General features: G+C 35.2%; 1 protein-coding gene across 3 annotated transcripts in view; it reads right to left on the bottom strand.

Moving 5' to 3' along the window:
• Positions 1 to 14,681, bottom strand: part of KIF2A (kinesin family member 2A) — a 50,281-nt gene that overhangs the window by 14,081 nt on the left and 21,519 nt on the right. For 2 of the 3 annotated variants that reach the window (XM_015848792.2, XM_015848793.2), the window contains exons 5-15: positions 13,452 to 13,574; positions 12,817 to 12,917; positions 10,394 to 10,489; positions 9,675 to 9,729; positions 6,127 to 6,289; positions 4,124 to 4,214; positions 3,921 to 3,984; positions 3,493 to 3,584; position 3,371; positions 3,160 to 3,301; positions 1,674 to 1,878 (exon numbers count right to left, since the gene is read on the bottom strand). In XM_015848792.2, coding sequence (XP_015704278.1) covers positions 1,674 to 1,878; positions 3,160 to 3,301; position 3,371; positions 3,493 to 3,584; positions 3,921 to 3,984; positions 4,124 to 4,214; positions 6,127 to 6,289; positions 9,675 to 9,729; positions 10,394 to 10,489; positions 12,817 to 12,917; positions 13,452 to 13,574 — 1,133 coding nt within the window. The remainder of the gene's footprint in view (positions 1 to 1,673; positions 1,879 to 3,159; positions 3,302 to 3,370; positions 3,372 to 3,492; positions 3,585 to 3,920; positions 3,985 to 4,123; positions 4,215 to 6,126; positions 6,290 to 9,674; positions 9,730 to 10,393; positions 10,490 to 12,816; positions 12,918 to 13,451; positions 13,575 to 14,681) is intronic. The other variant, XM_015848794.2, reaches the window with a different exon arrangement.

Here is a 14,681-nt window from a genome sequence, read left to right as displayed (position 1 = left end):
TTTCAAGTTGTTGAATTGCTTTGAATGTTACTACTATATTTATATAAGGAAAAAACAGATCAGATAGTAACAAATGTATATGCTGAATTACTGGTACAGCAACTTACAAGCGAATTAAGCTACTATAATTTATTACAGGGGTTTTCATTAAGCTTATTATTGGGAGAAAAACAAAACAAAACAAAACTGCATTGTCTCCTTAATTACATAAGAACTATAGGACTCCCCCACCTTTTAAACTTAAGTAAGTAATTAATATTTATATAAATACATTTTTTCTTTTCATCATAGCTCAGAAAACCAAATAAATGGCAACACTACTTCCATGTAGAGACATTACAGAAATAACCTTTTGTATCAACATCTGAACATGCTAAGACTGGATCATCACACGTGTGAATAGCAAATCTTGGATCAGCACCAAAGTTTACTCTTCAGAACATAACAGCTTAATACGAACTTGAAAATAACTTCAAGGGTGTTGAAAATGAGTGGCACAAACTGTGCAATGTTTTTTGAGACAGCTGAAAAATGGAAAATTATATCAACGTGAAACAGTTATATCTTATTGTACCGCTGTTAAGACTTCTGCAAGACCATCACTTATTTTTTATTTTCCCTTCTGTGCATACACTAGATTTCAATCACCAGTACAGCACCAGCATAGTTTTTCACCATAATTAAACAGACAAATTGTATGAAAATTAACTATGTTGTATGGTTATGCTCACTAGAGTTGTGTGCTTATTTTATGAATTTCTTAAGTAAAAAGAAAACAAAACAACTTTATTCAATCACGTGTGGGAAAAAAAGAAAGAAAAAAAAGAGTGATAAAATCAACACAGTGCTGCCTGCATTATTTATTTTGATATTACATCAAAACAGGCCACAGTTTAGGAGTTGCTGCTTCCACTTTTTCAACATGCCACACAGTTCTGTAATGACATACTACTGTCTTTTGTAAAATTTGTTTAGAAGCAGGAAAAAAAGAATATTTAGATTGAATCCCTTCAGAACATTGCAAAGCACTAGGAAAAAACATATTTGAACATTAAAGCAACATTTATTGATGAGTTCTGGATTAATGTGTGAAAGTCTGTAATTGCATCACATAATTTTCTATGGAGAGTAGTCAAAACCAGGTCTCACTGATAAAGAATTAACTCAATCCATTTGTTAGTTCTTTCGGGATAAACTGCTGTTGTGGTGTTTCCTCCTCAGTGAATTATTAACAGCAGTGAACAAGCAACATTTTATGCTTTTATTTTAAAAATATACATATACACACAGACACACAACATACCGAGACAAGCAGAAATATTTCCAGTTAGTATTTCAGAACTTAAGTGGCAAAGCAAGCTAACTCTCCTCACATCTTCCGTTTTAGACATACATTGGAAAAGTCTTCAAAATTCAAAGTAGTTTTGTTTGCTTGTTTCTGTTTTAAACTACATGAATAGTGATAGTACAATTTTCTGCAATGTTTCTACTTGGTAATGACCAGGTGTTCCTCCAGGCATTCAGAGGAAAAACAATCAATGCATTATTTTACCTGTCACAACAGTAGACAATGTATACAAGCAAAGCCTGAAAAAACACTTGTTTTAATGGACATTGCTATTTTAAGTAGAAAGGTTCCATCTATTCAAATGCAATGGAAACATTTCAGTTACCTTGAGTGCTAAAAGGCTCTTGTTAATTTCAGCTCCTTCCAGACGCGTCTGTCTGTCTGCACTGGAAGTATCAGCGCCTCTTTCGTTTCCAGCCAAATCTATCAAGGAAAATTTACCATGCAATTTCCCTTTCCTTCGGAGAATAATCTGAAACACGGCATGGCTTCGAGATGAGTGTGCATTTGCAGATGTCTGACCAGATGTCCTTTGAATAAAAAGAGATAAGAGAGGAACATACAAGGATGTGAAGGACCACACATGTTAAACATATACGTAATACATGTATGAGGGTTGTTCTGAAAGTAATGCCTCCTGCTTTATTCTGTTGGCCCATAACATCAGGGTGGATGTCTGATGTATGGCAGTAGAGGCTGAACCTTCCACCATTATTCCATTAGATTTTGTTGCCATGTGACAGACAGCAGCAGTCTGACAAAATGCCATCCAATACGAAGTGCAGATGAAGCAAAGATGCATCATCAAATTCCTCTATGTGGGAAAAAAAGGTTGACATGCACTGACTCTTGCTGAACATTGCTGGAGATCAGACAGTGGATGCGAGCACAATCAGATGGTGAGAGGCATGTTTCACCAGTGGCAACAGCAGCATGAAAGACAAGCCACGTTCCAGATGGCCATGAAGATTTTTGAGCACATCCTGTAGGCTCTTGTTCACCACTGGCAAAAAACGCAAAACTAGTGGTGGTGATTATGCTGGGAAACTGTTTTTGTAGCTGAGAATTTGCTCTATCAAATAGCACTTATTGGGCTCTCTTTATCTGATGTAGTTTCCATGGAAATACGTAAGAGGTGTTACTTTCAGAATAATCTACATGCTTTCAATGCAGAGTCCTGTTTCTTCTTACCTACACTGGTAACATATCTAACATGCTGACAGACACTAGAGATAATCCTAATAATGTGGAGTACATGGTAGTTACAGCTCTCTTTCCAGCTTTAAAGAAAAAGTGAAGATTTTTAGTATGTTACCATCACGTTAAAAGTAAGCATAAATGCATTATTTATTCCAGCCAATAAGAGAGATTACATGTAAAACTGCCGATGGCATTCCTTATCTGATCAAGCAGCAGTCCATGCGAAAGACTGATTTTAAAAAATATGAAGTTACATTTTAACAAAGAATAAAATTTTATGCTTAACCTCTGTCACTACACATAAAGGCTTTTTAAAACTGAAGAATCTGGCAGCATTCCAGATGTCAAACAATGTGAATTTAAGTCAGTCAGTTAGTTACATAAATGCAAACAGTTCATATACTGTAGAAAAGTCTGCTCTTCTGTGTCCCTAAGAAGCAGGGAAACTCTATCTTTACATAAAAGGCAGGTAGACTTACTCCTTGAAGCCAATATTTTCAGAAAACCCACTGCTTATCAAAAAGCCATCACTTGGCAAAGACAGAAAATAACACAAGGTGTTCTAATTCATTAATTTACAATGAAAAATTGGTGGAAGCTATGGGAGATACCTGCAGCTGTTTCCTATTTCAATAAGCTTGAGAACATCTTCAACACATTTGACTTCTCGTTCCTGTAATCCCACCACCTGGATTTGCTTTTGACCATTTTCTAGCACCCTCAGCCGCTTCTTCCTGTTCAGCAGGTCAAACACTTTGTGGAAAGGGGGAGAAAAATAGAACAGTGGGAGAGGAATTAATTTAAAAGAGAATGGTTTCAAACCCTATAGCAAAATGTTTGGAAGAGAAGTGTAAACAATTATTTGAAATCAAGCATTCAGAAGGTAAAATCCCAATAATTACATAACAATCTCACGATCTTTCTCTGAAAAGATACTTCCTTACCTTACCGCTGTAGATCTCAAAAAATGTTGCATATACTTGAAGTTCTAACTTCTTATAGTTTGGTTTCTTTAGCATTAAAAAGACATCTCGAGCTGCAAATATATTTCCAAAATAAACCAAAATTTAGTTACGCATTTTCATATGATACTCATTAATACATTATACCCAGCATTTCTCATAATTTGAGAATAAAGCACATAGGATAAGTTAACCAAGTTTAAGTCATTCCAGTTTATACTGCCAGATTGCAATGGAAAACGCTGAAGGCCCCAGGTAGTAAACTCAATCATAATCTTTATTTTATTTTTTAAACACTCTATTTACCAAATACACAGTTCCTAATGTTTGTACAAAAGACTGTAGAAAATATAAGACAACACAATGATTTCAACTTGCTTGTAAAAAGCCAACAGACCATAAAGTCTCACCTGCAAGTGCATATATTCCTTTTGAACAATCTTGGTTCTTTCCTGAAAAGTCACCACCCATAGTCTATATTAAATAAAAAATAAGAAAAAACAAACACCAAAATAAACATGATTACAGTCACAGAACTGTAACTTATATCTCTGTTATTCACAGAATTTAGTGCAATGCACTGTACATGCTGATACGTAGAAGAAATACTTACATGGGTTTTTCCACTGCCTGTTTGCCCATATGCAAAACAAGTGGCCATTCCCCTTTCAAATATGGTCTCAACTAATGGTCGAGCTGTAAACCTAGATTGCCAAAAACAAAACACAAACAAAGAAACAAAATAATGAGTACATAAGAAACAGAAATACTTTAAGATTCCACTACCACAGGGACAACATAAATATTAAGCCAAGAAGCTACAAAACTGGTTCTGTACCTCGAGAGGCCAAATAATATTTCCAAATTAATTCCTCAACTAAAGAGACTAACAGACTTCTAACACATTAAAATACCCTTAATATAAAAGCTAAAGAGCATCTCCTATTTATTCTACAACACTGTTATCGTTCTTTAAACCCTCAGGCAAAAATTCAGTTTTGTGGCTTTAGACGTCAAAAACACTTCAAATACAACTTACACAAAAATACTAAAAAAAAAAGAGTAGAAGATTTCTCCCTGACAAACTGAAAAATGTTTTTCAGTGTAGAAATAAAGTAATTTTAGCACAACAAAGAAAACTGGAGCAACCACATTACTTCTTCGCACTGTGGGAAGGCACTATGATATCTTGCTCTTAAATTATGATAGAGACCTAGAAGCAAGCTATTCTTCAAGTAATAATCAGCAGCATGACATCTAAAGCAGAAGAAAAAAGCTTGTCCTAGAATCTAGGCCAGAGACATACGATTACACTACTAATACAAACACCTTCCAATATTTTCTCAAAGTAATATTATTACATAACTAATGAAAATTACCCAGAAGAAACTGCATACAAAAATACAGTGATGTTATATGCCAAAAATGTCCTTCACAACTGAAAACTCACAAAGATACATGACGAATAACAATAAGTATGGAAATCAAAGGAGTCTCCACACTGTGCTAATGCTACACTAAGATTTAAAACTAATATCCCAAAGAGGCTTGCCTTTTGGTACCTTCTCCTCCTATCAAAAATAAGACAAATTTTGATCTTCAACACCTTTCAACACATCTTCTGCTATGCATTTTCTCTCCTGCACCAGGATAACATTCTAACTTTTACTTCCTACCTGTTGGATTAAAAATAAGCACTAAAACTTCTCCTTAAGGTAATGTGAAGTACTCTCCAAACATTCAGAAAGTTATCTTCACAAACGCCTTTTTAATATTAATATTCCTCACGAAAAGCTTCACAATATTTAAACTGCATACCAAAATTAGTACCTACCATGCCAACAAATCTTGCTTACTACTATATCTAATCCATTAACTGAATAGTACAATGCAAATAGCAACTTCTGATAAGGTTTTTCAAAGCATTCTGTGCATTGTTCTGTGCCAACTGGGGAACTAAAACAGAAGACCATATGAAAAAAGGAGATCCAAATACCTTGGGGCTGTATACACGTTTGTCTTTGTTGTTGTTTTTAAATCAGAAAGCTATGACATTTTCAGCAAGAGGAATTAAATCCCAAAGAATTTCTTCCAACAGACAAACCAACTCGGAATTCTCAGCAGTATAAAAAAATCTAGCAGTGTTCCTTATGTTTTCTTCACCCTCATCTGATTTGTTTCTGTAAGTTAATTCTCATACATTCTACAGCTAGGTATGCGGGGCTGGTGCTGCACTTTTGTTCCAAGTTCCTGTAGCAATGACCCATGTCTCAGGTGCGGCACACATACCAATTAATAAGAAAACAGTGCTTTGACAGATGGGTAGCAATGAAGTTGTTCAAAAGATTCACTGGCTGAAAAGGCAGACAATGTAGGCTAGAGTTTTGCACGGTTGGGCTTGGAGAAGGACTGAGAACAGAAGCAAGGTCAACAGAAATGGAGATGACACTGGAGATGAAAACTCCAGCATAAGCAGAACTATATGCTAAGTACATAGGTAGAAGAACAGAAGTTGGAATAAAGAGAATAGGGGTCAAGGGCTAAAGTAAGCCCACAGTTACTGACATAGTAAATAAATGAGAAAAAAAGATTCACAAAAGAAGCATACAGACATACCTGTAAACCATTTCATTTGGAGCCGTTTCGTCAAAGGCATAGTCAAAACGAAAAGTTTGGTTTTCTAGGTACCTCGTTAAATCCACCTTTTGTTTTGGCTCATGTACCATCACAACATCTTTGCTAGGAATTGTTATTACATCAAGGTCTTTCATTAAAGTTTCTACAAAATAAGTGAAAAGCAAATTTTTAACTACTACCATTTTTTTTATTCACAGTGTTTACAGTCGTTTTGTAAATCTCAGGTAACACAGCTAAGTAACAACAGTACAAATGACTGTTACATAGATAGCAAACTGCTAAGTAGGGTTTCATTTTGGAAATCTAATCATCCTACCAGTAGAGAGAAATTCATAAGAATTGTTACAAAGTTGATAAGGAAAATAAAAAGCATCAGTCATAGTCTGTAATGTACTCTATAATAATGTTTTCTACAGATTTGTGTTCTTTCACCAAGGCTTATTTACTCTTCTGCAGTTTACTGCCATATGCTATGAGTTTTTATAACCTCTCTGGAGAAGCCGGACACCGCAGCTACTAATTGGACTGTCTGACATACAGAAAAGAAATGAGCATCTTTGGAAGAACAACCTTTATTTTTACATTTTGCCATTTCATTTTCCCTAAATCCAAATGTTAACAGTAAGTAAACGTATTAAACGTAATAAAAAGCATGTTACAGTAAATTATCTTGTAACCAGAAACCAAAAATGCTAATGATGCTTTCTATCACTGGGAATGAACAAAAGCCCTTTAAGTGCAACTTCAATAGAGAGTTCCCAGGTTGTAATTACTAAGCAGCACTACAATTTACGTCTAATTGTTGTAGGAAGTAAGAGTCAGCAAAATATAGAGAACCTAGTGGTCCGTGATATGCACAAAAATCAAGATCCTTTGTACACAGTCAGGATCACTAATGTGTCCTACTTGCAATTCTACATAAAATTTCTTCAGGAACGTAGTTCAAACATCAGATGTAGCTTTGCACAGTCAGATTGAAATCTTTTAATCAGTTACCACATTGTACATCAGTTAACCAACAGTAGAATGGTTGCCACCTTGTGATATTTCCCACCAATACAAGAAAGTATTTGAGTAATAATAAAATCAAAATTTCAACTGCACTGCAATAACATAAAACACAATTATTCTGCAGAAATCACAGACAAGAAATAAAGAACACCAGTAAAAACAAATATAAAAAGGTCAATTATTTACAGAAACAGTTTTTCCACTCAAGCAGTCAAAAGCTGTTACTTCCTCAAGAACTGTTTGCAATTAGACATTTAGCTCCTCCCAGCTCTAACAACCTGCATTCCTTGGTGATGAAAATTTGGAATACTGTCTATGAAACCCACAATACATTTATCAATTGCAAATATACCTCACTAAAATAAATTATCAATCTGAAGACTTGCTTCCTGCAAAGTCAATTCACAAGATGATTTGCACTGTGAATACCTGAAGACTACAGTGATAGTTCTGCCTGTGTGAGGCTAAGAGAGTGACTGGCAGACCCAATTTGAACACCTTACAGAATTTCAAAATACAGAACATTGCAAGGGAAAAGTAGTATCTTTGACATGTACTTAATGAAACAAGGATACAAACTTTTTTTTCCTCTATTCAGTGGATTGTACTCTAATATCTTTAAATTTTTTCTTATCCTTCTATTTAAAAACATGGCATAAGAAATACTGCTTCTTAAGAACTCTCAGAAACAGAATATATGTTTTCAGCAGATTGTACCTTGGGAGCACTGGATTACCTCTCTGGCTCCTCCTTTGCATAATTATCTCATTAATGGCTTTTTTTTTCTTTTTTCTTTTTTTTTTTAAAAAAGCTTATTCTTAAAAACATAACTTTAATGCCAACTCCCCTTTTGCTTTGCTGCCCACCTTCCTAAAATCTCCTCAGCAATGTTTTAATAGCATATAATCACTTATACCTAAGGTATGCAACTTATACCATTTCCAATCCAACTTCCGAATCCTAAATTGCTCCTCATAATGACCTGCTGAAATTTACTATAAATTCATTTTGCTCAACCTCTGTGCAGATGAAAGGCGATGGTGTGCATTGAATATCTTTATTATATACTTTATGAAAAATAGTTTCAACTAAACAGTTTTTAGAATGAATAACTCCTTTCAGATCAATAAAATCAGCATACGTTTTCACTTTGCTATATAGTTCTCCTCTGTGCCTCTGGAAGCGATGGCTCCAGATAATCCTCAAAGTATAGTTCTGACAGTACAAAAACACTAAATATATGCCACACTGTTTCAAACTGAGAGTGGTGCTCTTTAAATCCTTTAGCTAAAGGAAGAGAGAAAGAATGAAACATCTCTCAAGATGAAAATCTGCTTAAATTACTGCTGAATTTAGATGAGTTCCAATCCAGAAACATCTGTGATTCTTAATTTCCTACTGACAGTGAAGAACTTGATGGGAACACTGGGATTTAACTGAAATTCTAAACAGTTTTGCGAATTTTGACTACAGCCTAATGAGCCAGAAGTAAGAAATAAGTTGTAATACTCCACATATGTAACTATAAATACATCGCTATAGATTAATTACAGTACTTAAAACCAGTTGTTCAATAGCATTTCATATACCTCAGAACATTTGCTCAGACCTGAGCTGTACTTACAGGAGATGTGAATCTCCAGTTTATCTGCAATCCATTTGTTCTACTAGAACGTCTTGGATACCCTTGGGCGGACAACATATCATGGAACATCAATACTAGGCACCACCTGAATAATTCCCTCAATGTTTTATTAAAACGGAAAAAGAATACACATATAAAAATGGGCAAATAAACCTTTCACTGAGTAGCTCATTGATGAAGAGATAACTTAAGGGGTAACCTGTGGGAATACAAGAAAAGCTGTTCAGAGAAGCAGCTGTGGAGCAAGATAAACAGCATGAGAACCAAGGACACCTCTGCAAGGAGAAGAAGAGTCTCACAGCTCTGATTGGATACGTGCCTGCATGGACAGTTGAAAAGTGTTTTGTAGAATGCTTTGTTGACATGTAAAGGTGTTTGGGAAAGTTGTAAGGGCGGATGGGAAAGTTAGAAAATAACAACTTGTGAAGGTATGTAAGGGATGTGAGAACTTGTAATAAATGATTTGGATTGTTCACATCTGAGTCTGTGCCTCAAACGCTGCAGAAACTTAAAAGAAAGATGATCCCAATACGATGAAAGGATGCTCAAGAAACTAAAGCAGAATTAATTTCCAGACCAACTAAAGACACCACAGAAGACCATGCAAAAATAAATAAATAAAAAATAATAATTTAAAAAAATCAATTTCTGTGACTGCACTCTCAGCCCATACAATGGTGGCAGTTAAATTACTTTTGTCCCTCTGTTTCTCTAGGTTATGATAAATCTATGAATTGTCTGGGTCCCTCAAACATTTTTTTGAGTGTAACAGTTTCATTTTCATTATTTTACATCTCTTAACTACAAAGGACACTACAATCAGAAGAAGCTTTTCAGAGAAAGGACTCTGCAAAATCTTGGAAGGTCATACCTTTTCTATTGAGTGGTCGTTTTCGCACACAAACGCATATCCGGTGTTCATCAATCTATAAAGGAGAGAATCTCTCAGTGAACTTATCTAAGTTCAGTTACAGGTTATTTTACCTTTGTTTATGAAATAATTAACCAATTTTTAAATGAAAAGACATTTCAATGACTGTGAGTCATACACAGCAAAAGCTAACTGTATCTGCAAGAAACTAAAAGGGTGAACCATGCATTAAAAACAACCAAATCACTTGCAGAAAGTGACGTGATGCTGTAGGGTACCTGGTACATACTGCAAAAACAGCAAGCGAATTCAGCTACAATAGCTTGGATAAACCATTCATGGCAATTATTACAATCTCTGACTTTGATCACAGATCACAAAACTCTCAAAACTCTGATAATGCAGTTTAAATACAAATCAAAGGCTTTCATCAGCTTGAAAGAAAAAAAACCAAATATCATCAAATATTTCAGTTATATACAAAACAATCAAAAACCTTCACATTCAGTGAGGTTCACCTGCGAACTTAAGGGGCATTGTGGGCACATCCCCAGGAAAACAGAAAAAACAAATACATGCTATAAAGAGTACTAATAAGTACTGAGCTACTTATTTTTCATGTTTACAGGCAAAAGTACATTCGTATACTGAAAATATTAAAAACACACAGAAAAAAAATATAAAAGAACAAAACAATTCCACATTGCCTGGATACTAACAGGATCAGCAGTTGTCAGTGGTCTATAATCCAGATTTCCCCTGAAATCTCTTATCATACACATAATTTCATAGTTGGGGTTTGTAGCATCAACATCCTATGGAAGTAAACAAGAGAATTTCTTACATTTTTTCCCAAAGTTGACAAGTTTCAATACTTTCTGTATTTAATTATAAAGAAAAATACACATTAACTTATATAGCTAGTTTACTGAACATAAAAGAAAATAACTTATATTATTTCTATTAATTTAGTATTTAGAGTCAACACTTCTTAATCCGAGACATAAGACAATTCAGCAAACAAGTGAGTAGACTATCAGCCATGTTATTATGCTTCACAAAACAATGTAGTACTCTGGCTGCTTCAAACAGATCTGAGTAGGTTAAAGTTTGGTCCTGAGTTAACTCCTACAGTGATTTGATGCATTGTCAGCTCTTCCAATGTTCCTGGATGCTCCAAGAAGTAAAAGCAATCCCAAGGTTACACAATATGATACATGCAGATAAACACACCCTCCCATCCCTAAACCTGGAACCATGAGTAGTACAGCAAAAAGACATGCAAGAATTTGTGCATGGAGCCTAAGATTTGTTCAGCCAGAGCATCTAAGCTGAGAAGGGTGCAGAATTCCTTATATAGCCCTTCCTGTCAATTTTTACAGTTTCAGGACACTCTACTGATGCCATACTCAGCTAGTTCTGGACCACATACTTTACTGAGCTTTGCATGTCTCACCACACATAAGTGAAGTAGCAGAGACACTTTCAGAAAGCACTGCACTGGGGTTAACAAGATGAAATAGAGCCAACTAATGTCTATGCATCTGTGAAACAGTTGATCCACATCCTACACAAAACTATGCTCTGGTAATCAGAAGTTGACTCTGTTTTTATGTTCTTAACCCTAACTACAGTGAACTTAAAACCACTCAGAGTAAACCTATATAAACTGTACTACAGCTTAAATATTTCCTGCTATAATTCTGAAATGGCTATTACATATTCCAGAAAAAAAGCAAATATTCTTCTAACTCTGCTTAAAAATCATGCCCACTAGAAGACAGTGGTTACCTAATTATCACTGAATTATCCCTGTACTTCACAACAGAATGCACAAAGCAGAAAGCACCAGAAAGCACAGATACTGACAGGCCAACAAGACAACTAGATCTTCCTCATCCAGAAGTCAAAGACTTCAGCAGAACAGTGTCCTCACAGAAATAATGAAGAGAATTTCAGGTTTAGTGCCACGTCAAAGAATTTTTAAGTTACAAAATAAAAATTATTTATTCCTCACATATAGAGACATAGTGTAAGAGGCCATGCTTTTTACATTACTGTCTCAAAGTTTGCTGAAATGGACAAGTTCAGGCAAGTCCTGGCCAAGGTTCCAGGACTGCCTTTGTCTGAGACACACAGGAACCAAGGTTCGAGAAATCCCTTTGTTTAGGAGATGGACAAGTCCGGGAGCTACGAAAGGGAGATAAGATACTGATCAATGGCCCTTAAGTGGTCTTTTGTGTTGGCCTATCTCAAGGAAGATGGCCATCTCTGAGGACTGATGGCCCTTAAGTGGTCTTTCTCTCGTGTTGGCTCATCTCAAGGAAGATTGACATCTCTGAGGAAATCACAGGACTCTGACCCGAGCCACATAGTTATGTTTTGTATTTGTTTAAGCAAATGAAAACTAGAAAACACGAATTCAACATCAGTCCTTTTAGTTCAGCTTAGAAACATTATTAAAGCATGAAGCAAATTAGGTGAATTATTTACTCAGTGGTGGTACTTCTGTCACCAGCAGATCAGTGCTGCTCTTTAGAGAGACTGACACATACTCACAAGCCTGCCAACAATATTACACTACTACTATTGTTGAAGCCTTAACACTACTGTGACGGAAAGTAATTTTTTATTAGATCTTTTTCCTCACAGGATTAGCAACTTCATCTGTTTCACACAAGTTTCTAAAAAATTTGCTCCCAAGCTGCATGCACGATGCAAAGCTAAGCAATAAAGTCATAGACAAGTTCAAAGAAGTTAAATAAAAATTAATTGTTCGAACTTGAGACTCAATACTTATCCAACAAAGCATCAGAGATCATAAAGAATGATGAACTGTAACACTGAAACATCCCAAGCCACAAGCTTGGGATGATTTTTGTCAACAGACATAGGTATCATTAGCATCTGATTTTGAAATAACATATGGAAAGGTAAGTAACTGCACACAATTATTTGTGTAGGAAGAAAAAGAGTGGGAAACCTGTCTAAATAGCAATTTATCAGAGCAATGCAAATATGCACCAAAAAGATGTATCAAATTTGTACATAGGAGAAAAAAAAATTTCAGGATTATCACAGCTCATAAAAATTATGGAAGAATGGGGGAAAAAAAAGTACAACGTAGGCTAAAAATACTCACCTGAGCTCTTTTTTCTCTAAGTTCTTGCTGCTGTAACCTCCTTTTTTCACGTTTCTCTTGCAATTTTTCAACCTCTTTTACACAATTAGATTTTCTACGTGCTTGGAGAAAATGATATAATTTAAAATATTTTCAGTGTGTTGCAAGAGTTTAGTAATTGCATTTCAATTACATCAATTAATCAGTACATGCTTATTTACATCTACTACCTTTTCAATTAAATCAGTGTTAGTACAAGATAATTGCAGCAATTCAGTGCCTAAAATTTACCGAATAAATGAATGGAAATGGGATAGTAATTGAAAAAAAAAAAAAAATAAGGAAAGTGATCCTTAGAAAACATTTGGACAGGTACATGTGATCTCTTGGTTTGAATGAAAAAAGTGCTGAAACAAATGTAAAAAAAAAAATTAAAACAAAAAACCCCACATGTTCATGATGCAAAGACAAAAGATAACAGAAGATAAAATAAATTCCAACTGCGGCAAAATTGAACAATAGTTTAGCCACTGTACTCTGAAAAAGCTTCATAAGGAAGGCTACAGACTTATGTCCTTTATGAACAGCAACATAATCCAAGAGAATCTACATGTAATGTCCAGGATGAAAGAATCCTTGAGATACGGTTTACATACAAGGGGGTCCAAATTCCTTTTTTGCAGCTTGAACTGGAGATATATCTGAAACAGTACCATTCTGTTGTGAGGAAGATGACTGTTCAGGAAGCTGAGTGGGCCGCGCACGTGCAGAACCAGCCACTGCAAAAGAAAAGAACAAAGCTGATCCATTAAATAAAAATATATCAATCCAATTTTGAAATATTTTATTACAATAAAACAAGACCTCTTTTGAGGTACAGTTTACTGAGAATTGGAGGGAAGTGAGATATACATATACATGGAAAGTTCGTTATTAAAGGCAGTCAGAATGCAGATTTTTTTATTTTTTAATATCCTAATACATACAGAATCATAGAATCATTAAGATGGAAAAAATCCTTCCAGATCACCTAGTCCAACTATTCACCAATATTACCCCCTAACCCATGTCCCTCAGTTCCATATCTATGCACTTATTTAATTCTTCTAGGGAAGGTGATGTGTAATTATTTTGCCACATTTCTATAATAATCAAAGAGATGTAAAGCTGACCATTTGATTCACCTTTATCTTTCAATCATTTTTTCTCCCCTCTGCTTGCACCCATGCTTTTCTGAGTTTCTACAACACACCAACACAACAAATTATGAAGTACCTATGCTGCTTGTGCAAATTATTACATACTCTATTACAGAACCAGCGCAACGTACATAAAATGAAGAATATATGTGGAGATACGTGGTCCTTTCATGATGCAATTTTATTTATATTGCAAGAAAATGGGCCCATAGTTTCACATTCTTAAGAAATTTAAAAATAGTCTCACCTCACTGAACCTACAGTATCTGAAGGAGTAAAGGGATAGAAGTGAAAGGCACCCAAGTGCAGCTCCATTTACTTGTGGAAGAAATAAACTTTTTTGAGACCTAGTTGAAAGGGGTACGTCTACCTAAATTTCTGCATTGATTCCATATGTGATAAGAATGCTCCTTTCTAAAGACACAGTGTTATCTCTTCCCAGTGAATGTAGTGTGAGTAGTGAGCTTGCAAGCCTCTCCAGTAGAGTTGAATATTTTGTTTGTTGAAATGGTGCTTCAAGTGCTTCTGCTTCATCTCGGCAGTTTCTCGTACATGCTAGTAATGAGCTCTCCCAGAAGAGCATGAAATTGAAGGTAACAGTTTTAATTAATAGCTTAGAGATGACATTCCAAAAGCCAACATATTATAAAATACAGAGAAAACTGTGAAAACAGATTCATAAGGAAC

Source organism: Coturnix japonica, chromosome Z, assembly GCF_001577835.2.
Source record: "Coturnix japonica isolate 7356 chromosome Z, Coturnix japonica 2.1, whole genome shotgun sequence".
Classification (NCBI taxonomy): domain Eukaryota; kingdom Metazoa; phylum Chordata; class Aves; order Galliformes; family Phasianidae; genus Coturnix; species Coturnix japonica.
Note: the sequence above shows the minus strand (reverse complement) of the source record. Positions and strands in the feature narration are given on the sequence as shown.